Source organism: Salvia hispanica, chromosome 5 (genome assembly GCF_029641045.1).
Source record: "Salvia hispanica isolate PSC_SH4W2 chromosome 5, Shi_PSC_v1, whole genome shotgun sequence".
Taxonomy (NCBI): domain Eukaryota; kingdom Viridiplantae; phylum Streptophyta; class Magnoliopsida; order Lamiales; family Lamiaceae; genus Salvia; species Salvia hispanica.
Genome location: NC_142696.1, coordinates 16,130,896 through 16,156,582, shown reverse-complemented (window position 1 = coordinate 16,156,582; position 25,687 = coordinate 16,130,896). Strand labels below are relative to the sequence as shown.

The following is a 25,687-nucleotide window of genomic DNA, read 5'->3' as shown; positions in this document are numbered from 1 at the left end:
CTAAAAATTTTGTATATGAGTATTTTTGTTGAAATTTTCTAGTCATTTTGATTGATTGTTTTCAAATTAATAAACGAAAATTATATTAGTCTTACATTAGACACATATTTATTTCAGAATAAATCGTGTTATATTGTCTATTTATGATTAAAGCTATTAAATATTGATTAAAACTAAGACGTTGTTATATCTTATTGATTAAATATTAGACACTATCAAATATTGATTATGACTAATAATTTTTGTTATTTAATAATTTTTATAATTAAAAATTTTTATTGATATTTAAAAACTGAAATTTAAAATTTAATTTTGTAAAATTAAATCTAAATTGAAATAAAGAAACAAAGTGAAGGATGACAAAAGGAAAGAAGAATGATAATTTTGAAATAATATCAGATTTAGTACAAAACTAAAATAATATCAGATTTAAAATGTTAAAAGTGTAAAAAGATCAAATTGCCCAAACTCCCAAAACCCCTCAAAAGGGCATTTTCGTCTCAAAATATCGTTTTTGATATTAACCCTTAGTCCAGGGACTACTGGTGATATTTTTAAAGTCCAGGGATCATTTTCGAGATAAACCCATAGTCCAGGGACCATTTTTGAAGTTCACTCTTTAAAATATAAGGGTGTAGGTTTAGTCTTAGTTTTAGATTATGATGTTATAAGCATTAGAAGATGACCCAAAGAAGATACTCCATCCGTTCGCGAATAGAGTCCCGTTTTTTCATTTTAGTCCGTCCGCAAATAAGAGTACCGATTTACTTTTACCATAAATGGTAATAAGGTCTCACCTTCCACTAACTCATTCCACTCACGTTTCATTTTAAACTAATATATACAAGTGAGACCCTTATTCCACTAACATTTTTCCACCTACTTTTCTTAACATTTTTTAAAATTCGTGCCGTCCATAAATGAGACTCCTAATGACGGACGGATGGAGTAATTAATTATAAGGATTATAGTATTATTGGATAAATTATAAGGATTATAGTAATTATTATAATTAAGTAATACAGTGATAATGACATAATGTGCGTATATTTAAGAAGAGTTAAAATTTAATTCATGTTAGTATAAAGAATACGATATAGAGGCAAAATAGTCATTTCATATGGGTCTTTTCACATTTTCTTCTAGAGTATGACACTGCCGTGTTTTTTTTAGGTGTCGGTAGAACCGTAGAATAATTAATTAGCCTTTCAAGTCATCTTCAATTATGGAGAAATCTAGATGAGAAAACTGCAAAATAGAATTGTGACATGCGGAACAATATTATTCACGTAAATAAAATACGAATATTCTCATTGTCACATTTTAAGATAATCATATTCAGTGAAATAAACTTTAACTGGGACATCACTAAATTATTTTACAGTTAATATATACTCCCTCCGTCCCAAGAAAGATGACCCCTTTCTTGAGCGGCACGAGATTTTATGCAGTTATATTTTGTGTGTTAAGAGGAGAGAGTAAAGTAAGAGAGGGAATAAAGTAGAGATAAAGGTGCTTCCATTTTAAGTAATGAGTCATCTTAGTTGGGACAAACCAAAAAGGAAAGTGGATCATCTTCAATGGGACGGAGGGAGTACTATACTATAAAAATCATAATAGCAATGATTATAAAAATACATAGTATTTAATACATAAAATTAATTCAATACAAATTTAACTTAAAAAATGATACAGTTCATGTTATAGTTGTGCTTGTTTTGCTAAGTGGTGATAACTGAATTCTACGTGTTCTCATCGATTGAAAATGCTCAGGATCTATTCATTATCAATCGTCGAAAAAATATCCTTCTCAATATACACAATTAGACTGTCTTGGTATTAAATATGTAAAGTTGATCTTGATCGCCCTAGTTGCAAAAAAATGTTCTCTCAACGAAAACACTAGCAATAGGTAAAACTAATGTCAACTCAATAATCAGATAGACCAGTGAAAAAACTAAATGCGTATTAGTTTTGACCATTTCCATAGTAATACTTTTCCCAGTCGCTTAGCGCAACAAATTAAGGATCACACCGCACATTAGCAATAAAATTACTAACTTGGAATTAAATATGTAAAGTTTAGAATTAGTATATATGTAAAGGTTTCAATAGCATTCTTTTAATAAAAACGTTAGTATTCTTCTACCACGTTTTATTAAACTAAAAGGTGGACACGTTTTAAGAGCATACTTAACGCTGGCGGGCCATAATGCACTTAGGTCTCGGTCCGCGGTCTGCGCGTTGGAGGGACGAGGGGACGGGGCTTGGCCGCGCCCAAAGCCAAGTCAGCGGCCTGAGGCCGGGCCTGGTTGTCGTCCAGTCTGGTGTTATACACTCCTGGGACGGGCCTAGTCGCGGTTCGGCCTAGCATTGGAGGGGTTTCGCCCCGGACCCAGGCCGCAAGTCTATATATATATATATATTATTTTTATTTTAAATTTTTTTCTTGTAAATACCATCTAATTCCACACCATTTTCATTTCTATTCTACTTCATTTCTCTCCCTCTCAAACTAAATCACTCAAAAACATCCGTCAAAATGCCTCCTCTACATGATCAAAGAGCAATCGAAGACAACATTGCGAGAATGTTGGAGGAGGTGATGCCTGCAATCCAAGAGGAAGTAACAACAAGGTTGCTCGCTACCAAGCTACTATTCAAGGGTGGAACGAACAACACGTACGCATACCACAAACTCAGATGTATATACACAAGACCATGAACAAGCTCATTTGCGGCCATTCACAGATTATTTCTCTACAGATCCTCAATGGAGTGATCAGATGTTCCATAGTCAGTTCCGGATGTAGAAGCCTTTATTCATAATCATCGTCAATGTAGTTGTAGCTCATGACTCGTATTTCAAGCAAATCACCGATGTTGTTGGCCGACAAAGTATATCGACTTTGCAGAAATGCACATCTACCCATACGTCACTAGCTTACATAACTACTTCAGATATGTTCGATGAGTATCTCCATGTTAGCGAGCACACTGGACGAGAGTGCCTAGCTAAATTCTGCCGGCCAGTCATTGGAGCATTCAAGGATACGTACTTGAGAAAGCTAATGACCGACGACACCCGGAGGTTGGTGAACATGCATGAGCAGGTCCACATTTTTCCCGGGATACTGGGTAGCATCGACTGTATGCACCGGCAGTGGAAGAATTGTCCAACAACATGGAGAGAACAATACACTAGCGGGCACAAGGGCACACATCCGACGATCGTGTTGGATGCTATTATTGACCAACGATTGTGGATTTGGCATGCCTACTTTGTTGTCGCTGGGTCGAACAACGATGTCAATGTGTTGATGAGTCTCCAGTGATCAACGACCTGTGTGCCGGGCGAGCGCCGAATGTAGAGTTCACGATAACCACTGCCAGTACAGTATGTGGTATTATCTGGCAGATGGAATCTATATGCGATGGCATGTGTTCGTGAAGACTATCACATGTCCGACAACGCCGAAGAGGTCGTTGTTTCCCCAAAAGCAAGAGGCGGCTCGGAAAGATGTAGAGCGTGCATTCGGAGTCCTCCAAGCACGGTGGGGTATAGTGAAAGGAGTGGCCTCTGGATGGCATCGTCCACTAATCGTTGATATTATGTATGCATGTATCATAATGCATAACATGATCGATGACGACGAAGGAGACTATGTCACGGCATGGAGAGACGATGCAAACTCCAGCACCGCGAGTTCGTTCGTTGTAAATGACCCTACAGTGCAGGGTGTTCCTCTCGACATGCGCAATGTCATGGCCTGTTCAGCTGAGATGTGCAAAGAAGAAGCACATACTCACCTCCAAGCGGATCTAATTGAATAAATTTGGACACGCACCAACGTTTTTCAGCATTGATGTTAATGAATTTCTTGTGTTATAATTGCTCACAATTTTTTATTTTTACGTGTAAAATAATTTGTAGTTGTTAATAGTGCAATTTAATGGTTGGGGCTTCGATGAGGCCTGCAGGATTGTAGGAGTTGTGGCCTGACCCAGAAAATTAGGGGAGTGATGACGTGGAGGGGACTTGGGAACTGGATCCGGGACAGAAGGCAGGGGATGTGACTTTTTTAACTTATTATTATACTAACTCCGTCTTTAAAAACAGAAATTATGAGATGACACGAGTTTCATAAAGTAAGAGAGAATAATTGATAAATTAAGGGAGAGAGAGATAAAAGTGAGTAAGTACGGTAAGAGAGAGGTAAAGAAAAAGTAGTAGGAGTAGTGTTAGTGGAATGTGATATCCACTTCCTAAAATAGAAAGTTTCTATTTTTAAGCAACATACCAAACTGAAAATAGTTTCTAATTTTAAGAGACGGATCTAATATTTATTTAATACTTCATTCATCCCACTATAGTATGCCCTTTTGATTGAACATGAGCTTTAATGCACAATTAGTAAAAGTAAGAGAGAGATGTAAAGAAAAAGTCATTAAAGTATTATCAGTGAAAAATGGGTCCACCTCATTAGAGAGAAATGAATTTTAAAATATTCTTTAATTTTCTCAAAATATATTTGTGTTTTATTTTATGCATACCAAATTAAACTAGTATTAATTATGTTTAAATTTAAGTATATTTCTCAATATTTTCATAATAAATGTTTTACATATTATAAATATGAAAATTTCATCATTATGTATTAGATTTGTCGCATATTAGTTTTATTGGTAGCAGTTCGATTGGCCTATTAGGATAGCCCGAAACCCGAACGTTGAAAGCTAAGTTTAAAATTTTTTAACTTGATAAAAACATAAAATCTAATTAACCTGCAACCTGGATAGAAGTGACCCAAAACCCGCTAGACTTACTCGGAAATTTTAAAGAGCACAACAATGGATGCGTTTAATTATTGGAGACAGCTGACGTGTGCAAACACAACCAATGATGAATCCGAACGAGATTACCCTAGAATCATAATACAAGAACTTGAAAAACAAAGGGAGGAGATGCTTCAAGATGAAAGAAAAAGAAGATTGGATAACATGAAGAAGTCCTTTGAGAACTCATGTGAAGCGGAGGAGAGGCTCCAACAAGAAAAAGAAATTAGAATGGACAAAAGGATGAAATCCTTGGAGAAGCCCTAGGAAAATGAATCCTATGAATATAATTTCTTACAATTTTACTTTTCTATGTTTTAAGATTTTAAATTTTATATTTGATTTAGGCACTAAGCTAAAAATATAATAACTATTTCTCATTAATAAAATAAATTTAATGATAATAATAATACTCCCTCCGTCACTTATAATTTGTCACCATTTGATCTTGCACGAGTTTTAAAAAATGTAATAGAAATAGAGTTGAAAAAATAGTGACACGTGGATCCTAATTTTATATATTAGTTTTATGATAAAATGTGATTGAGAGAATGAGTTAGTGGAATGTAGGGTCCACTATAAAAAACAGTAGTACTAAAAGTGAAAGGTGACAAATTTTCAAGCACGAATGAAAATGAAAATAATTGACAATTTTTCAGGGATAAGGGAGTAATATTTATAATTTTAATACTCCCTCCGTCCGGAGTCCTGGTTGAGTCGGACACATGTTTTAAGAAAGTGTTTGAGTGTGTAATAAATAAATATTGTAGTGGATGTTGAGACTCACTTTTAATTGAGTGTGTAATAAATAAATGTTGTAGTGGACGTTGAGACCCACTTTTAATACTTTTTTACTTACTTTGTAGGCATTTTCTATTAGTTTATCCCAGTCGGGACCCTAAAACGGGACGCCCAAAATTGATCAACCGGGACTCCAAATGCGAGATGGAGGGAGTATTATATTTAAATTTAATTTTTCTTAATAAATACTCCCTCCGACCCATAAACGATGTCATACTTGTGGGATGACACGAGATTTTAAGAGGTTTTGTTTTGTGTTAAGTGAATAGAAAAAATATACTCCCTCCGTCCTCCATTAGGAGTAGCACTTTGACCGGACACGGATTTTAAGAAATGTAAAGAAAAGTTGGTTGAAAAAGTTAGTGGAATGTGGGACCCACTTTTTTATATTGGTTTTATAATGAAATGTGAGTGAAATGAGTTAGTGGAATGTGAGACCTACTTACCATTTATGATAAAAGTGAAGTGTTACTCTTAATTGAGGACGAACCAAAATAGAAATTAGTAACTCTTATTCGGGGACGGAGAGAGTAATAGTCATATAAATGTGAGAGAGAACTTTTGCGAAAAATAGAAATGTGTCATCTTTAGTAGAACAAACTAAAAAGAAATGTGACATCTTTAGTAGAACAAACTAAAAAGGAAAGTGAGACATCTTTTATAAGACAGAGAGAGTAATGAATCAAAAACAAAATTATACTAATAATTATATTAATATATTTATTATTTTGATGGATAATTTAAATATGGACTGTCTATCTATCTATCACAATAATAAATACTCATTTCGTCCCAACTAAGTTGAGTTGTATTCCTTTTTGGGATGTCCCAACTAAGTTGAGTCATTTCCTCTCTTGAGAAAAAAAACGAAGCATCCAATCACTCTTACTTTATTCTATCACCTACATTACTCTCTCTTTATCTTTTCTACTTTATTCATCTCTCCTACTTTTCAACGCAATTTCTTAGATCATCAGCAGTGGGGTGCCCTATACTCCGCCGCATCAACATTTTATCCTCCTACCCATCCACCTGCAGTGGGGCGCCCCTATAGCCCGCCCTATAGTTTTAACTACTACTATTTTGTATTTATTTTTTACTTGTTATGTTTGCAAACACGTCAATTAGCAAAATAAATATAAAAACACCACCACAAATTAAAAGGCAAATCCTACATTTACTTAAATAATTTTTTTTTATAATGATAGGAAGGGAAGGTGCACTACAGATAAGGCGGTAGAGCTGGTCTAGTTCATTCCCAACTGGTGTTTGAGATCATCGATCAAATACTGTTACACGTACGACGCAAGCGCTTTGTCGCGCACATCCATCAGACTCTCGCCACGGCGCTGCTCCCTCAAGAATCGAGTGTACTCTGCCGAGAAAAGCTTGAGCGGCTTCTTCACCTGATCCCAGTGCTTGCGTAGCTGCTCTTTCGTGCGCTTCCACGAGGCCGGTGGCTTGTTTCCGTTGTAGCGATCAGTGATGCGCGACCAGTACGCGATGATTTTTTGGTTGTTGGCGAACACCGGGTCCTCCGAAATATCAACCCAACACCTCATCAGCAACACGGTCTCCTCGTTGATGTAGTTCGTCCCCCCTGGGGTATATTCATCATTCTCGGCCGGAGGAAGCAACTTCTGGGCTTTGACCTTCGTTTTTTTTTCTTTCTTTCCTTGGGGGCGGGGGTGGGGTCGACGGTCGGCTCCATGTCGGAGAGCCTGTAGGAATCCGTGGTGAAATCCATCGTACTGGGTGTTCTGATCCCAGTTGGACTCGACAGAACCCGGTGTGTCGAACGACCGGTATTCGTCAGGTTCTGCCCCGGACACCGGGCACCACCACCGAATATCGGCATTGCGTCGGGACTATTTGGATTTGGAAAATTGCTGGGCTCATTCTAGAGAGAAATTGCGGGGGAGGGGGGAAGGAGAGTGCAGTGAAGTGTGTGTGAAATGAGAAGTGAAAGTAGTATATGTAGAAGAATTAAAAAAAAATCGTAAACGCGTTGCACTGGGCTCGGGGCTACAGTGGTGCCCGATAGACGCGCCCAATGCGAGAATCGAGGCTTAGGGCGCGGAGGATGGCAAGGACTTCGGGCGGGGGCCTGCAGTGGTGCCCTAAGGCGATATATATAGTATAATAATATAGTTACAGTTAATTACTAATATCATAATTGATTATAATTTATAATTTCAAAAAATTTTATTATGATTTTGTTGATTAATTTTTAGTTTATAATGTAATACTCCATCTATCCACGAAAAATAAAGCACTTTGTGAATAACACGAGTTTTAATGTAGAATTGATTAAGTAAGAGAGAAGGGAAAAAAAGTAAGAGAAAAGTAGTGATAGTGGAATATGTGGTCCATATTATTAGTAAGAGAGAAAAGAAAAAAGGAAGAGAGAAGTTGTTGAAAACTTTCCTTTTCTGAATGTGTCATATTTTTCGTGGACAACCAAAAATGACAAATGTGGCATATTTTTCGTGGGCGGAGGAAGTAATAATTATTAAGACTTTGTTGTACTACTTGTTTATTTTCTAGATTTTGATTACTTTCCTAATTAGATTAAAAAATCAAAACAAACACATAAATTTAGAAAGTAACGAATCAGATTACATTTTCAAATAAAATCCCACCAATCAAACATGACATAAAAATCTTTCACAACAAGCCCGTATTGGATACCTCCTTTTATTAAATTTGCACTGAAATTTGTGTTATTTCCTCCGTCCGTGAAATAATGTCTTATTTTACCATTTTAGGGTGTTCGCAATTCAAAGTCCCGTTTACCTTTTTCCATCTAAGTAAATGGACCTCATCATTATATTACACACATTCTATTAGTCAATATATAAAAGTGAGATCCATATTCTACTAACTCATTTCCCCATTTTTATTCACAAAATTAAACAATTTCTTAAAACTCGTGCCGAGTGAAAATGAGACTATATATACCATATACGGAGGAATTATTTGTTACTAAGACTGATTTTTGTGGATTGACGTTGAATTTGCAATAAAGATTATTAATTTTGAAAAGATAATGTTTCGATATAACAATATTAATCCTCTTTATCACTCTCATTATGTATTTTCCTTTTTTATTATTTTGTTGGAACGCGCTTACTAAATATCTTTAATTTTTATCATTTAATTAATTCTATATTTCATTAATCTAATTAATTACTAGTTTTAAGTGTAAGTAACTTATAATTAAACCCAAATATGGGTTCAAAGCTGACTGAATCTTGCTGCGATTTCTCAGTGGTCAACAAGAAACGCTGAAGACAAAGGCAACATTGAAAATTATTTTGTGATATATCATCATTTTCCTTCAAAATCCAGCAACATAAACCAAACCCACGATTCGGTGAAGAACCAAAAAGGGGGAAAAACAATGGGCGATCCCACTGCAAAGGGCGAAGACTTCGAGAAAAAAGCCGAGAAGAAGCTCAGCGGCTGGGGCTTTTTCGGCTCCAAGTATGAAGACGCCTCCGATTTGTTCGAAAAAGCTGCCAATTCCTATAAGCTTGCCAAATCATGTAAGCAATTCAATTTTCCGGATGCATAATTTCTTCCATGTGATTTTTATTTATCGATCAACTTGCAAAGTCCCGATTTTGTGTGGTTTGGTATAAATGCCCTTCCGTTCATTTTTCTTCCTCTGGATTGATAGTGGAAGAAAAAATTAATTCTTCGTGATTTCGATGGATACGAATCCGATTGCTGTAAATCCTCCTTTTGGATCTAAAATTTAGTGGGGGATGACTTGCGGGTTTTTGTATTTACTCATTTCGGATTGTTAAGTGCCGATGGATAGTTTGCACAATTGAATTGTGAAATAAAGCAAATCCAGTTCAAGGGGTAACTTTCTAAACTATCCTGTACTAACTTTAATTTGTGTTTTCTTCAAAATTACTATGAAGATTTTTTTTGTTTATTTCTAATGGTTCAAGGTAACTTTCATCATCTACTCATTGGCTTCTTTTATCCTGGTCTATGCTCGGCATTATTCATTGGGGTTTCTCATTTGTAATTTTGCAGCTTTTGAATATTAAGATATCAGAATGCGAGCTTAATCAGTTTTCTGCTGTGTTTATTGTTTGCGAATTATGATTACATTCAGTTGATGCATTTCAGTAGTTTTGATTTTTCTTGAAAGCTTCTTTTTTGAAAAAAGGAACGGAAATCACAAATCTTTAGAGGCTTCAGGAAATGTCCTCATTTATCTCGGAAAATAGTTTCCTGCCAGTTTTGGTTATGCATAAAATTGTGGTTTTCTTTATCAGGGGATCAGGCCGGAGCAGCGTATGTTAAGCTGGCTAACTGCCACTTGAAGGTAAGTTTCTCTAGGAGTGCGTCTTGCGCTCTGCTGCAAGGTCACTTTTTCTGTCCTCCATCTGATTTTAATTTTGGTAAATGTGTTTCGTTGTATTTCCATTTTCAGTTGAATAGCAAGCATGAAGCTGCTACTTCATATGCTGATGCTGCCCATAGCTACAAAAAGTCCAATATAAGAGGTATTTTTAAATTAGCAGCAATTGGCATTTAGTTTAACTAGGCATGTTACATTTTATAGTATGTAGTTCCCATCTTTTCTATTGTTTCATTTTGTAGAAATGAAGCCACCTGGCCATAACTGACATTCATATTTTTACAGAGTCGATATCATGTCTCGAGCAATCTGTAAATTTGTTTCTTGATATGGGAAGGCTTAATATGTGTGCCAGATATTACAAGGTAAAAAATCTTAGAAGTATGTGTGTTTCTATTGTGAAACATGACCTTTTGTTAGCAGTCAAGTTCTGCTGCTTATTGTTAGAAATGGATGAAGATTTTATTCTTCTGCCAATGATGATCCTGCCAATGATGTTAGTTAGTATTTTGGATGAAAATGACCAGACATTTTTGCTTTGCAGGAAATAGCTGAACTGTATGAGCAGGAACAGAACTTCGAGCAGGCTATTGTTTATTATGAAAGAGCTGCCGATCTCTTCCAAAGTGAAGACGTAACAACATCAGCCAATCAATGCAAGCAGAAAGTTTCTCAATTCGCTGCTCAATTGGAACAGTTAAGTTTGCCTGTGCTCTCTGCATAATCAAGCTGCCATCCCCAGTTTTATATGCTTATATAAAAATCATCAGTGTCTGTTTTAAATTTGTATTTATGCGTCATGAATATTTCTTATCTGGTTCTGCCCGCATGTCACTTTTCTAGTCATAGAAATTATGAACACCCCAACTGTCTTTTGCAACTTAGATGCATTTGGCTGATATAAAAAAATTAAAGTTTTTTCTATTAATCATCTTTAAAAAACAAATTATAGTATCACATGAAAGCATTACTGCCAACTAACCACATCTGTGGTTTATGTGAGCCTTGGCATCACGATTTTACTGAGTTTCATCTACTTGCCTGCACTTTGTTCTATGGTTCACCCCATAATAGCCCATACATTTAATTCTTGAATCAAGAGGTTGTTTGAAGAAGCTTATTTGTATGGTCTTAGAGACTTTGGATATGGCAATGTGTTGAAATTGCAAACTACAATTCACTGAAGAAGGATAAAATAATATCATGGTTTTTTGATGTTCTTTTGTGTTGGATATGACGGTATGTATTGAGGTTCTTCCCTGTCAAACAATTAGCATGATCTAGAATTCTGGATAAGCCAGAGAAAAGGGTTTCAGGGTATTATGGGCTAGCTTTGAAGGTCTTATACTTCTATATTTGCTAAGGTTTAGCTAGTATGATTCGAGCTTCATGTTCGGACTTTCTCTCAGATACCAAAAGGCTATTGATATTTTTGAAGACATAGCACGACAGAGTCTCAACAATAACTTGCTGAAATATGGAGTCAAAGGGCACCTCCTCAATGCTGGTATTTGCCAGCTTTGCAAAGGTGATGTTGTTGCGATAAACAATGCATTGGAGAGATACCAGGTGCATCTTGTTTTTTGTACACATTTACAACACTCTTTCTGTTTGGATGCGTGGGATAACCATATTTTCTGGGTTTGTAGGAATTGGATCCTACATTTTCTGGAACACGAGAGTACAAATTGCTTGCGGTATGTCATGGCTGCTAAAGCATTACATTCAATTTTCCTTTTTCGAACTCTCTTAACTTTTCTATCTCCACGTCTTCCACTTTTGGAAACTAGATTTTCCATCTTTAAACTTGTGTTGCATATTCATCTATCATGTATCTTTATGTGAATTTGCTAGCGCCTCCAAAAGTTATTGTTTAACCTGATAATGGCTTGGTGTGTATGTTGATTACAGGATTTAGCTGCTGCTATTGATGAGGAAGATGTTGCTAAATTCACTGATGCTGTCAAGGAATTTGATAGTATGACCCCGCTGGTAAGTGTGTTTTCATTTATCCGGACTTGATTTTTGTCCCCCTACCTTTTGTTATACATATATTCTTCTTTTGAACACCCTTCTTTGTTTTAAATCATGGGCATATGCGCCCTTTATGAAGCTCCAATAGTTGCTTAATGTAATCTTTTAATGTATTATGTGCATGATAATTTCTCTTAACACCTTATATTAAGCTTGGCTTCTATTTGCCCCATAGGTTCTATTTAGTGAGAACTCAGACTTGTTCATTTCATTTTACGTTGGTAATTTTTATCATGTAGTTTTTCTCATCCCTATCTTGGGATTTTTCTAGGCTACTGTATCTGAGGGAGGCTTGAGAGAGTGAAATAAATATAATGAACAGGATCGACAAAGACAACCTAAGAAATACAATTAAAAGGATGAAAGTCATAACAACAAATCTTAGTTTGTAAGGCCTAGAATTTTTCACTAATGACAAGTGTATAGTTAGTTCACTGGTAGAGAATCAAGTCTTGTTTACTGCCAAATTGTCATATATCATCATTATTATTTGTTTTAAGCTTTATTTAGATTTCCTATAAGTCTATGATAATTTCCCTGACCATTGCTATGTTGCTTTACATGAAACAAAGTTACTATTCACTGGATCAATTACTCTAGTTAATGTGTGTAAAAACTAAAAAGGCATTAGACTTCAGATTTTGTATATTTTCCATATAGGGTATAGCATGTGAGTGCATTTTGCTATGAAAAAGTGGTTTCTTAATACTCTGTCTGGGGTTGGGGATGGGAAGACAGTAAAGTAGCGCTGAATATATGAATACACGCTGTTTATGTTGAACAGACCACTATATGCTAATGTCCTGATTGAAAGCCAGCTTTGTTTTCATAGTTAACTCCGAAATCTTGATTGGTAACTTTTCTCACTGTGATGTAGGATGCTTGGAAGACAACACTTTTATTAAGAGTAAAGGAGGCCTTGAAGGCAAAAGAGATGGAGGAAGATGATCTTACTTGAGTTGTGCCTTCCTTACCATGTGGATTTATCCAAGTCTCTGAGTTTCTTCTGATAAGTCTTGTGGGATTGTGTGTGTACTATAAGAATGATACTACTATCAAGTTTGGTGTTGGAAGTGTTTGCAAGATCCATGACCATGATTTTTGTAACTAATACACCATTTCATGTTTTCGATTTTCATCCCGGGGGGAACATTGTTTCTGCTATTGAATTGCTGCATCTCGTGGTTACCAGATTACGATTACATTGATATATTTCGTCGATGAAGTGTAGGGATTTTTGATATCTACAAGTTACTTGGATCTTGTGTATGGTTTTGAACTATAGAGACCCAATCACAACCAAAAAACTGAATGCATTATTTTCACTCAGATGGCACAAAATACGGACGATGGTCCCTTGTCTCCTCACTAATGCATGTGTTCGTCTAGGTTGGTTTTTGGGCGATACATTAAATCTGTTATTAAGCAGTCGCATTTTCCACATTCAGGTTTTTGGAAAAAAGTTTGATTTTAGGGTAATTGAATTTGAAATTATTTTTGCTTGGATTGTTGTGTAGATTTATTAAATTTAGTTAGGTATAATAATGTTATTTTGTGAGTTGGTACTATAATGACTTGAATGTTATGTGGTCAGCGTTGTTATGGTATATCGTACTGAGATTGTCATACCGCATACCGTACCGAAAACTGCACTTTGGCAAAATATCATACTGATATCATACTGAATTTTCGGTAAATTCGGTATACCGAAAATTCGATATGGTTAATTTTTTATACCATTATCTTACTGTTATTGCGGTATGCCACACTTTTATGATATACCGAAGTTTGGTACGGTATACTGTAATACTGTTAGGCAAAAAAAAATCTATTTTATACACAAAATATTTAAAAAGTAGGATTTTTAGAGATTTTTTCCTTTCAATTCTATTTATTATGCAAATATTTTAAATATAATGTACATTTCCATAAAAATGGAAACTCTTTCCTTTTTGGGTCATCCCCTAAAAATAGAAACTTTTTATTTTAGGAAATTTCTTTCTCACTAATGAGGTGGAACTCATTTTTCCACTAATACACTTTTCTTTCTATCTCTCTTTTACTTTACCAATTTTTGCATTAAAATCCGCGCTCGTTTAAAAATTCCTATTTTTAGGAGACGGAGGGAGTATATAACAACGTATACAGATTTTTCGATATGTACCGAGGATTCGGTATACCGCGGTATACTGAATCTACAGTATATACCTAATATTCGGTGTACAGGCGGTATAGAAAAATTGATACCGTTACCATACCGAAATCTTTCGATATATCGGAAAAATGGTGATTTCAATACGATAAGTGCGCTATTTCAGTGATGACTTTAATTAATGACACGTTTTCTTTTTGAGTTTTCTTACTAGAAGTAGCATTTTCTAAAATAGAAACAACATAATCTAGATTTTATTCTCCTTAATTCATAAAACAAAACACATAAGATTTCATGATGAAAGCAAATGCTTCACATTTAGTAAGACAAGGAACATTATTTTATTTTCATATAATCTGCTAAACACAATTTTCTTAAATCTTGTGCTGAGAAAAAATGCATTCAATAACATGGGACGAAGGAAGTAATTCTTAACCCTAGATCTAAAAGAATATTCTATAGTATTATAAATTTCAACTACAAAATTATAATATTAAACAATTGTGGAAATATCATGCACAAACAAAAAATATGACCAAAAGCTTTAAAGAATTTGCTATAAAATTTGTCAATGGCGTGTTAAATGTGGAGTAGTAGTATTTCCAAAAGTGGATGATAAGAATATTAGAGATGTTTGATTTCCTAGATAAAATAATATCAAAAGTTCAATACATACTCTAGTATTATGTTCTAAGATTATATTAGTTAGAGTGAGTTGACTATGGCTAATTATCACATGATAATCCATCTAGCATTGAGTTGTAGAATTCAATTTTATAAACCAAATACACAACTTATTTAATCCCGATATACAATCTTACAAACCGAACAACCCCATTATATTTAAATGATATCATGCATTCTTGAAATGCATATTTAAGTTTGTGCATTCTTAGAATGAGTATTCCAATTACACGTTACATACATGCATATTTCTTCAATTACACATTTGCTTAAGGCATATTTTAAAATAAAAAAGAATTTGTTCCTAAGAACCACAAATATATTTTCTCCCAAAACAAGAAAAAAATTTATTGTTGGTGTGTTAGATAATTTAAATAAAAATTTACGCTATTTTAAATTAATCTTTGGTGTAAAATATAGAATACGATTTAAATTTTGTTTGGACAAAAATAGTTTCAGGAATATGTATGAACATTTTGAGAGTGAGATAGATGTAGAATAGCTTAGTAATTTTATCTTATTATTTTGATCCAACTGTGAAATCCGTTATTAGTGTAATTCATCAAAACTATGGACTAATTTTCTAAGCTGAAATAAAGACTTAATACTATTCACATAAGCTAAGGGGCCGTTTGGTAGCTATGTTTCGCCTAGATAAGAGATTAATCTGGGTTTATTTGTGTGTTTGGTAGTTATGTTACCAAATATAGTAGCCGGTGTTTTATTTCTGGCCCGCACAAAGCCCACTGAAAATCTTATGTTTTAGTCATATTTGTAACTACCCAAAATCCTATGTTATTTATCATGGAAGCCTAGTTAAATTAGCAAAATACAATTTTACCCATCAAAATTTCTAACCCATCAATTTTACTTAGTTGTTGTATTGAAGAACGTCATTTTCCTATTAAATCATATTAAGAATTTTGTTGATGTCAATTTGTTGTTCTAATTATATTACTTTGTTATTTTATTTACATTATATTATATTATAATATTCTCATTATATTACTTTATATTCTCATTATATTACTTTACATTAAATCGTATTATATTCTCATTATATTACTTTATTTACATTATATTATATTATACTTATAATTACGTAATACTTGAAGGCAATTACTTTTGTTTTGAACATAAATATACGATGTTGTTCAATCCACAAACGCTTTAAACTTCAAAAAAATTGAACATAGAAAATTTGGTACTTGATAAAATATTTTCATATAGAATTTGTCCAAAATAATAATTGATTATTCATAAAATTTGTCCAAAATTATTAATGCTCACAAAAATAGAATACCAAAATAAATATAAGTTTTTTGATATAAAGATGCTAATTTTTGTAAGGAGTTTAGCTTGAAAAGATGTTAATTTTAAACAAAACGATTTTATAGGAATAATTAGGGTAAAATGATGATAGTTTAGTAATTAACTTAAACTAATAAGGATAATTTTGACAATCATAATTTTAATCCTTACTTGTGACTTATTGTACCAAACACTACAATAAGATAACTCATAATTATCTTAATCTACCAAACACCTAATATATGTAAATTAACTAATCGAAACTATGATTACTATCATAATGGTATCATGTCTAGTCGAAACATGACATAGCTACCAAACGAGCCCTTAATTGTACACAAATCACGCTACTAAAAGTTTAAAACTAAATAAAAACTATACCAAAATAGTTTTGTCTGAAATTGTAAGTCAACTTTTTTGCGCCATATATTAGTATTCGATTCAAATAGATTAGGGACCAGATAGGTGGATGTAGTGGATGGCCTGAGAATTGTATTCAGTATCCAAAATTTTTGATTTCAGACGTTCAGTGGCGGACGCAGGATTTTGACGGTGGGTGATCCAAGTTATTGATAACAATTGTAGGATATTATTTTTTATGCTAGCATAGCCGACAATTGCGAGAAAAATGAGTAATGAGATAGAAATAATTAAATAATACGAATACTAGAAATATATATATTTTTATTGGAGTATAATCAGTTATGAATAAATTTTGGAATAAATTAGTATAAAATCTGAAATTTTTTATTTATAATAGTTGTAGAAAAATAAAAAAAAAACATCAAAAATAACATAAGGAAAAATGGATACTATCAATAATGGATAAATTTTAAGATAGGTTAATTAATGAAGTATACTAATATAGGAGTATGATTTTTTTTTTGTGCAAAGACATATTGAAATAATAAAAGCCAATCACAAATAACAAAAGGAAAAATTGATACTATCAGTTATGGATAAATTTTGAGATGGGTTAATTAATGAAGTACTAATATATTATTATTATTATTATTTTTGGTGTAAAGACAAATTGAAATCATAAAAGCTAAAAACTGAGCTTGTGGAGAATTGAACACGGTCATCGAAGCTGGTACTGGAAGCTGATAGGCCTAAAAGAAGACCACTTGGGCTGATAAATTAATACATAAATCTTATGAATATAAAATATATATAAGGAAATTTGAAATTCTTGGGGGTTACATGGGTCCCCCAAAGCTCTACATATGTCCGCCACTGCAGACATTATTACTCTACCGCTATAAATAAATTAGGGACCAGATAGATGGATGTGGTGAATCGCTTGAGATTTGTATTCAAATTCAAAATCTTTGATTTCAGATATTATTACTCTACCAGTTACATATAAATTAGGGACCAGATAGGTGGATGTGGTGGGTGGCTTGATATTTATACTCGAATTCAAAATCTTTAATTTCAGACACGAATACTCTACCGCTAACCAACTTACTTATACACATTTAGAATAACTATTTTCTTAATTTCACGTGAAGCCAGATATTTACCACGTGGCATTCACTTTGGCCAACATGCTTTTGCATTGTCAATGGCTGTTGTAACCTGTTTAGTTTAGTAAAACCACAATCAACCCTAATCAAGTCTTTTTTGTCATTAGATTTATGATTATCTTTCCCGTTTGAATATCTTCTTAGTCCTGAAAAAAACTTTTTCAACGCGTTTTTAAGATTTCAAGACACAGACATCAAAATTTGATCAAATTTCTATGAATCCAATAAAAAAGACAGATATATCAAACATATACTACTATTCCACTCTAGATTCAAAATGTATTTTATAAATAAAAATAAAATGTAATAAAGCCACGTTGACGACAGATAACGGTTGACCCAACGGAATAAAAGTTATAGTTATAGGAGAAGGATGAAGAAGAAGGGAAAACCCAAAATAAAAGCATCCCACTTTAAAGTTTATTCAATATTCTTTCATTTTCTTCTCTGGAACTGTAGCTGCCCAATCTCAAATTCCAACCTTCAATCACACACAAATTTTGCTCTGCTAATTTGCCCTATTTGTGAGTTTTTTTTCAAATTCATTGCTTACATATTGCTGTATTCCTTTCCTTTCTTGTATTTTTGTACTGCTGTATCTGCCAAGTTTTCCTATCTTGTTTCTAGCTGTTTAATTTAATTTGTTATTTTTGCTTTTGAGCTGTAGTAATTGGTATTTGAATGAATGGAAATCCTACTCTTAGTCTCTGTGTTTTCATCTTTTAGTTGGGGTTTTCAATTTGCATATTTGATTTTGCTTATTTTTCCAGAATATATTGGGTGAAGTGAAGTTGCAGTCATGAATTGAGTTTATTTTGGTAGCTTAATTGTCACAGTCAAGGGAAACGGGTAAAAGATTGAGAATGCTTTGGTGATCTCTAGAGAGAAAAAAACAATTATGGTTTCAATTGGTGATGGTGAGGATATTGTGGGAAGTGAGGAGTCTAGTGTTGGTAAAGTCAAGAGTCATGCACCTCTACACATCTCAACATCTCAGAGAGGTCTTATAAATGAAGATAGCTCGGGGAGAGGATCCGATGGCGGTTTCTCCGCTATCTCTAAAAGGCTAAGGTTTCTTAAATTTGGCAACTTAGCGTCGCCTTCAGCTAGGTTTCAGCGGATTGCAGAGGGGAAGGATGAGGCTTCACGTGCTGTACCTTCTTCCGGTAGTCTCCATATACGTGAGCGCTTCCATAGGATATTTTCGCGTAAAATGGACTGGAATAACCTTGTGAAAATGGGGAAAGAATGGATAAGAGATCCTATGAATATGGCACTCTTTGTTTGGATTGCATGTGTTGCTGTTTCCGGTGCTATCTTGTTCATGGTCATGATTGGCATGTTGAACCATGCCCTGCCCAAGAAGTCGGAGAGGGATGCTTGGTTTGAAGTCAATAATCAGATCCTCAATGCTTTGTTCACTCTCATGTGTTTATACCAGCATCCGAAGCGAATATATCACCTGGCACTACTGCTTAGGTGGAGGGAAGAAGATATTCTAAAGCTTCGGAAAGTTTACTGCAAACATGGTACTTACAAACCCCACGAATGGGCACATATGATGGTGGTTGTAGCCTTGCTGAACTTAAACTGCTTTGCTCAATACGCGTTATGTGGTCTTAACTTGGGATACAAGAGGTCGGAGCGACCTGCCATTGGTGTTGGAATATGTATCTCGTTCGCAATTGGTGCCCCTGCAGTTGCTGGAGTGTACACTATGCTTAGCCCTCTTGGGAAAGATTACGAGACTCAGTCAGATGAGGAAATGCAAATTCCAGTTACGACCGAGGATAGTAGTAGCAGAGACCAATCTAGGAGAGAATCGCTAGAAAAGAGATTCTCGTTTGCGATGAGAGACGATGGAAGAACACTGGAGACGAGACCAAGTTGGAGTGGAGGCATTCTTGATTTTTGGGATGACATTTCTTTAGCTTACCTTTCACTGTTCTGTAGCTTCTGTGTTTTCGGATGGAATATGGAGAGGCTCGGGTTTGGCAATATGTACGTCCACATCGCAACTTTTCTTCTGTTTTGTATGGCTCCCTTTTGGATATTCAACCTGGCTGCTGTTAATATTGATAACGAGACCGTTAGGGAGGCATTAGGCATCACCGGGATATTCCTCTGTGTTTTTGGTCTACTCTACGGTGGGTTTTGGAGAATTCAGATGAGAAAGAGATTTAATCTGCCTCCTTCGAAATTCTGCTGTGGCAAACCAGCTGTGACCGACTGTGCCATGTGGCTTTTCTGCTGTTGGTGCTCGTTGGCTCAGGAAGTAAGAACTGGGAATGCATATGAAATCGTGGAAGACAAGTTTTACAAGAAGAACTGCGAGCATATGCCTATGTCCCCATTGAATCGCGAGGGTGGTGAGTTCCGATCTCATCCCACTTCACCGTTAGGGAACAACATCCCATCTCCATCCCGTGTTACAAAGGGCAACTCGCCTAGTCCCAGCCGATTATCCAAGGAGTACAACAGCCCCGGGAGGCAGCTCGCGTTTATTGAAGAAGAATCTTCTGCGAGAGTTGAGGATGAAACAATGACAGCACCAACAATCTCAGTTATTCGACGAGAAGATGATTAGCTCAGCGCAAGTTTTGGAATCGTCAGGTAACACTGTAATATTGATACATGTAGCTTAAGTGTTGAGAATTCTTTTATTTGGAGATATATTGCTCTGTTATTGTGTGAGTTTTACTTTTGAGTATATTTCCTTTTATGCCATATTGTTTGCTCTCAATTCCAAACTGAAACACATACTATCATGTTTTTATCTGTATTTCTGTGTCAAATTTGAAAGTAAATCGATCTTGCTAGCTCATAAATCAACTAAAATTATATAGTAGTAGTATTTCTTAAGATGACTTGAGGTTGCAGAAAAGGTCCATTAGCTGATAAAGATTGAACTTTGACATCAGAAGAAAGTTTCTTAGAACGATTCATTTATCTGAAAATAACAAAGCATATGATCAGTATCAATTGATTTGAAATTAAATCCATTAATCCAAAAACATATAGTAGTGAAGTTAGTTGATTTCAACTGCTTGACTAAAATTTATGATGCATTCAAAAAATGTTCTTAAAAGTTGTGGTTATGAATAAGATAAATAATTATTAAATGTCCATATTTTAAAAATAATTTAAATAAGATCACAAATGTTATTCGTACTTGTATGAAGAAAATCACAATGCATGGGGCTTTGCTGATGGCAGGTCGTGAGAGAGCGATGTGGGATTGTGTGAGTGAGAAGGAGGGAGTTAATTTATTTTGAATTTATAAATAAATATTCTCTTCGTCCTACTCAAGCTCAAGATAATCACATTTTTCAGTGGCACGAGATAGTAGGTAGAGTTGTCGAATGTCGAGTGCAGTAAAGTAAAAAAAATAGTAGTTGAATATTTTAGTGAGAAAGATCGAAAAGTAGAAAATGATCGTCTTGATTGAGGAAAAAAAATGGAAAAATGGTTATCTAATGAGACGATGTGAATAAAAAATTTCAAAAATATCCCTACATTTTTCTAAAAATTGCATACCATTCAGCCCAACCCCACCCCCGTCTTTCATAACAACCCAATTTGTGTTGCGCATTTGTTAAGAAATGCAATTCTTTGTGACTATAAATTAAACGAACCCCACTTTGTAAGATATTTTTTTTAATGCCTGCAAGCATAATTATGCCTTATAATCAAGTTGAAAAACACTATGATTGGGTAAATATATTCATTCTCAATACGATTTAGTGATTAAGTTGCTAGTCAATAAACCAAAAGTCCTTATTTCCATTCATATTGAGTAGTACAGTACAATATTTTTATTTTATTTTTATTTCATATATACTAAAATAAATCATTAAAATTTGATATCTAAAACGTTTACTACTCTAATTATACTTCCTTTTTATTTTATTTCCTATTTAAAATGAATTTTTATATGTTATGCATTTATTCAAAAAAACTCACTTTTGGTGATCCATATTGCATCTTATTTTATGGATACAAAAATAAACATTTAAAATACATTATGGAAGGCAGACAAATGATAACTACTAGTGATCGAAGAATTCTATAAAAAATATTATTAATGAAAATTGATTGAAAGTATTCCTGTGGTTGTCCATTCTCAATGTACACTTAGCCAAAATTGTGAAAGAATGAATGGCATTTGGAAGATACTCAGCCTATTGCTGGTTGGCTTCAACTTCATCAATGTTGTTGGTAGCATCTTCTAACACTTCATACGATGTTACTACTATTTCTTCTTCCTTCTTACTAGCCTGCACTCCTGTGTACCTTGCCAAATCAATCCATTGCTGCACAAATTCAATGTATCAGCAACCATTCATCATCTCAATTTTATGACTACAATAACAATACATTCCAATGCCATATCACCTGCGTTCCCAAGTACGAGTTTATCGTTCGAGCCACAAACGATATCCCGTTTACTAGCAATGGCTGGTCCGCGATCTCCTCCGATATCCTATGCTCCACTATTCCTGCAATAAACTGTACACAAACAAACAAACTATTTTGTTTGATTTGATCTCATTGAAAGAAATGACATAAATCTAGCGCATTTCGTGTACTTGATAGCGCAGATTTGCTGATGTTCCGAGGAAGGTTGAATAGACGAGGGCGGATTTGAGTATAGGCGAGCGTTTGTTCTGCTCCATCGCAGCAAAGCTCGGATTGATGAGCTTCCGAAACAGGTACAGTATGTTTGACGAGACCACCGCGCCAATGCTGGAGACGAATCCCACACTGGCCAGCTTTAGACCACCAAACACCACTGATGCTATTCTATGGCTCACGTTCCAGTCCCTCCCGACCGGATTCTTCTGGAAAGCATTGTCCGGGATGGACCCCAACAGGCCCTTCACCGCTTCCAAGCTGTCCGGGGCAGCAGAGTCCACGACAGGGAGGAACGACAGCGTGGGCGCCGGGAGCCACACGGTGAAGAAATCCACCACGATCCCTCTAACTGTGTCCGTGATAACATAGTCCAGCTCTTGGATGAATCTGTCTCCGCGCCTCGTGTACTGAGCTACCAGGGCTGTGGTGATTGATATGGACTCTTCTATGGCCAATCTGTGTAGAAATTTGGGATCTGCCAGTAGTCTTTCTCTGAAGCCCTGTTGGTGATCAAACATCCTTAACATCTTTGACAAAAAAAATAGAGTTGAACATAATCATCGAATTACCTGGAAACGGTGTGTTAGTTCGGAGATGATCGGATATCGCTCTAGATCAAAGAAATTCTGTAGTACTTCAGGGGACACTAGACCGAGATCAAGTCCGTTTTGAAGGTCCTGATTTAGCCAAAAACAGAAAATGACTTAACTATCTTGGGACAGTCTGAAAAAAAAAATATAGTTGGCTTACCTGAGGTAAGGCTTCTCTCCTAGTTCCAGCAGCATTCATGACTCGAGCGATTTCAGCACGATCGAAGCAGTTCCGACTGCAGGGCCTGGCAGCCGAGTACCACAAGAAGTCCGCGACAGGGACTTCTCCCTCCCTCCTGATATACTGGCGCTCAGGGTCAAGCAATATCACTACTTGATTTTTCTTCTGGATCTTTCTGGATATTCTTGCGGGTAGACCCGTCCCTCTGGCCCCGTAGGCGACATGGTTGGCGCCCGTCACTACTACCAGCATCCCGTTGCTCCCACTGGCTGTAACGGCCTGTAGAATGATCTGAGACATGGAGTAGTCCTCCACCACTTTGGCTTGCATGGAGAAGTAGGAGCTTGGCTCGAACGGAGCAGGCGGACTTGAGAAATTTATGTCAAGAGAGGAGGAGGACGAAGAAGATGATGAGGATCGCCTTGAGATAGACCGGAACCCTGAGATGAAGCCCGACCCTGCAGGCGGACCATATTTCTTCCGGTCACTTTCCGAGAGCCCGCCTACCCCTTCACCTTGAATTGTCCTCAAAACCTATAAAAACAACGCCATTAAACTTAATATAATCAGCTGACATCACAAAACATATCATAAATATATAAACGCACCGCACCTCAAGGGGGAGGCCGCAGGCAATAACCGGAACTCCATTATCGCGGCAGTAAGTGAGCAGAGGCTCGTATTCCTGCCAGCGCTGTGACGGCCAATGCGTTAGTAAAGACTCGAGGGCGTCTGCAGTGATCCTGCCTTGGATATAGCTATTGAGGGGGGACTGCAAATCACAAGGAATAGCCTCCAAGGCCAACGACAGGGGCCTCTCAGCTTGAGCGCATCTCTTCCTCAGCTTGCTCACGATCTCCATCTCCACCTCTTTGTCGTCTCGCGTCGGGACCTGCTCGGCCTCGCCTAAATACACGATCCGCGCGTTCATCATCTTCTCCCACGCCTTGCTCTTGTCCTTCCCCAGCGCCAGCGGCTCTCCTATCGCCGTTGCGTCGTAGATCCTCGAATTAATCGTCTCGTCCTTGACATGCTGCTTAGTTGATTCTGCCGTCTCGTCCGCCTTGGCCGCGGCCGAGTGGAGCGCGTACGCTCCGAGGGCGAGCAAGGGGGCGATGAGCACATCGCGGCGCCCGGCCGGGGGGGTGCATTCGGCGGTGACGACGCGGCGGAAGGAGACGTGGCGGCGGGGGAGTTTGTTTGTTGGGAAGTGGAAGCCGGGAGGTTTGACGGTTAAAGTGCGGGGCTCCATCTTCATCTTGTGTTGTCGTTTGAGCTAAGCTGTATGCGGCATTTGCACAAGTACGTAGAGGGGGACCAATCGGATTGATTGTGAGCCTTGGAATAAGATTTCAATTTTTATGCCAATAAATGTTGTGATTGGTTCTTATTGGTCTCGTTTTGTGGCGTCAAGAGTTACACCACTATGCATTTGGCCTTATAATGTACTACTTACCATACTCATTTCAAATATCGTACACAAGTAGTACTACATTACTATTTAAATTTGATTAGTTTCACATTCTAATTTTTAATGATTAAACTAATGTTACTCCCTCCATCCCCAGGAATCGACACCAATTTTCTTTTTCATCTATCTATAATTAGTAGACATCCTACTACTTTTAGTAATGGATCTCACAGTCCATTCACTCATTTCACTCATATTTTATTATAAAATTAATATATAAAAGTAGGACTCACTGACTCACATTTCACTAATTCTTTTCACTTAGTTTCTACTATATTTCTTAAAACTCGTGCAAAGTCAACTAGTGTCAATTAATGAGAGACGGAGGGAGCATAATTTTATTGTGTTCTTTTATTAAAAAGAAGTTACTTTCTCGATTTTGCACCTATCTAAATACACTAGTACGATTGTATGAGTCCACATGATTATAAAGGTGTCAATGCAATCCGTAATTCGTGGACGGGCCTGAATAAGCCAATTAGCCCGCAACTCGAATAGGGCTGGTTCATGCATCAACCAGTTGTCACCAATTCACCCAGAGTTGAAGCCATTGCGCGAACCGTGCACATGGCTGTTTGATGCACGATCGTGCGGGAATCACGCACAGAAGCAATTTCTTTGACGAAATCAAGTAAAAAGGGAGGATCATTGAGCGGTTATGGTCATATTCTCTCTTGGATGAAAAAACCCAAAATTAGCCAAGAAAAACTGGGAGAAAAGATTGAAGAAAAGGAATATAATTAGATGAAGTATTTGAGCCAATGTTCTTCATCATCACGACGCCTATTTGTCATTTTCCATTGAATTCATCATGAAATTCAAGGCTTTTGGTATTGTTCATAGTGTAATGTGTGGCTAAATGTTTCCATTGCCAATAATTTGTAATTAGTTTGTGAATAGTTGATTGAATGTCATAATCCAGTTAATCCAGTCCATGCTTTTCACTTCAAATATTTACTTTAGGCTACCATGGGTGCATGAGTGGGTCTACAAATATAGATGTCTTTAACTTTAGACCCACACGCAAATATTGATGAAGATCTTGAATATGACAATAAAGACTTCAAAATCCCATCTCTTTA

At 36.0% G+C, this 25,687-nt stretch overlaps 5 protein-coding genes across 5 annotated transcripts; 4 read left to right on the top strand and 1 right to left on the bottom strand.

Moving 5' to 3' along the window:
• Window positions 1-2,542: 2,542 nt before the first annotated feature.
• On the top strand, window positions 2,543-3,335 carry LOC125199888 (uncharacterized). Its single transcript, XM_048097745.2, has 2 exons — window positions 2,543-2,705; window positions 2,845-3,335. Exons 1-2 carry the CDS (start codon window positions 2,543-2,545, stop codon window positions 3,333-3,335), a joined length of 654 nt encoding a protein of 217 aa, XP_047953702.2.
• Window positions 3,336-3,399: 64 nt separating this feature from the next.
• Window positions 3,400-3,834, top strand: LOC125199707 (uncharacterized). The gene has a single exon (XM_048097638.1). The coding sequence runs from the start codon at window positions 3,400-3,402 to the stop codon at window positions 3,832-3,834; it is 435 nt and encodes a 144-aa protein (XP_047953595.1).
• Window positions 3,835-8,933: 5,099 nt separating this feature from the next.
• Window positions 8,934-13,216, top strand: LOC125199706 (alpha-soluble NSF attachment protein-like). The gene is made up of 9 exons (XM_089059436.1): window positions 8,934-9,185; window positions 9,933-9,982; window positions 10,091-10,163; window positions 10,304-10,383; window positions 10,563-10,714; window positions 11,428-11,587; window positions 11,668-11,715; window positions 11,930-12,010; window positions 12,930-13,216. The coding sequence occupies exons 1-9, from the start codon at window positions 9,041-9,043 to the stop codon at window positions 13,008-13,010; spliced, it is 870 nt and encodes a 289-aa protein (XP_088915562.1). The 5' UTR covers window positions 8,934-9,040; the 3' UTR covers window positions 13,011-13,216.
• Window positions 13,217-18,086: 4,870 nt separating this feature from the next.
• LOC125190391 (uncharacterized) lies at window positions 18,087-20,510 on the top strand. Its single transcript, XM_048087689.2, has 2 exons — window positions 18,087-18,252; window positions 18,499-20,510. The coding sequence occupies exon 2, from the start codon at window positions 18,627-18,629 to the stop codon at window positions 20,313-20,315; it is 1,689 nt and encodes a 562-aa protein (XP_047943646.1). The 5' UTR covers window positions 18,087-18,252; window positions 18,499-18,626; the 3' UTR covers window positions 20,316-20,510.
• A 1,271-nt stretch (window positions 20,511-21,781) lies between these two features.
• On the bottom strand, window positions 21,782-24,522 carry LOC125189161 (protein RETICULATA-RELATED 6, chloroplastic-like). Its single transcript, XM_048086408.2, has 6 exons — window positions 23,748-24,522; window positions 23,114-23,668; window positions 22,933-23,040; window positions 22,318-22,863; window positions 22,124-22,237; window positions 21,782-22,041 (listed from the first exon to the last, which is right to left on the bottom strand). The coding sequence occupies exons 1-6, from the start codon at window positions 24,390-24,392 to the stop codon at window positions 21,910-21,912; spliced, it is 2,100 nt and encodes a 699-aa protein (XP_047942365.1). The 5' UTR covers window positions 24,393-24,522; the 3' UTR covers window positions 21,782-21,909.
• Between the last annotated feature and the right edge of the window lie 1,165 nt (window positions 24,523-25,687).

What these genes read in the sequence shown, in the direction of transcription:
- LOC125190391 (XM_048087689.2), top strand. Translation starts at nt 18,627, where the DNA reads ATGGTTTCAATTGGTGATGGTGAGGATATTGTGGGAAGTGAGGAGTCT.
- LOC125199888 (XM_048097745.2), top strand. Translation starts at nt 2,543, where the DNA reads ATGCCTCCTCTACATGATCAAAGAGCAATCGAAGACAACATTGCGAGA. An exon ending in CGCATACCACAAACTCAGAT is followed by an intron (nt 2,706 to 2,844) that starts GTATATACACAA and finishes TCGTCAATGTAG; the next exon opens with TTGTAGCTCATGACTCGTAT.
- LOC125199707 (XM_048097638.1), top strand. Translation starts at nt 3,400, where the DNA reads ATGTGGTATTATCTGGCAGATGGAATCTATATGCGATGGCATGTGTTC.
- LOC125189161 (XM_048086408.2), bottom strand. Translation starts at nt 24,392, where the DNA reads ATGAAGATGGAGCCCCGCACTTTAACCGTCAAACCTCCCGGCTTCCAC. An exon ending in AACTAACACACCGTTTCCAG is followed by an intron (nt 22,864 to 22,932) that starts GTAATTCGATGA and finishes GATCACCAACAG; the next exon opens with GGCTTCAGAGAAAGACTACT. An exon ending in CAGCAAATCTGCGCTATCAA is followed by an intron (nt 22,238 to 22,317) that starts GTACACGAAATG and finishes GTTTGTGTACAG; the next exon opens with TTTATTGCAGGAATAGTGGA.
- LOC125199706 (XM_089059436.1), top strand. Translation starts at nt 9,041, where the DNA reads ATGGGCGATCCCACTGCAAAGGGCGAAGACTTCGAGAAAAAAGCCGAG. An exon ending in CTATAAGCTTGCCAAATCAT is followed by an intron (nt 9,186 to 9,932) that starts GTAAGCAATTCA and finishes TTTCTTTATCAG; the next exon opens with GGGATCAGGCCGGAGCAGCG. An exon ending in ATGCATTGGAGAGATACCAG is followed by an intron (nt 11,588 to 11,667) that starts GTGCATCTTGTT and finishes CTGGGTTTGTAG; the next exon opens with GAATTGGATCCTACATTTTC.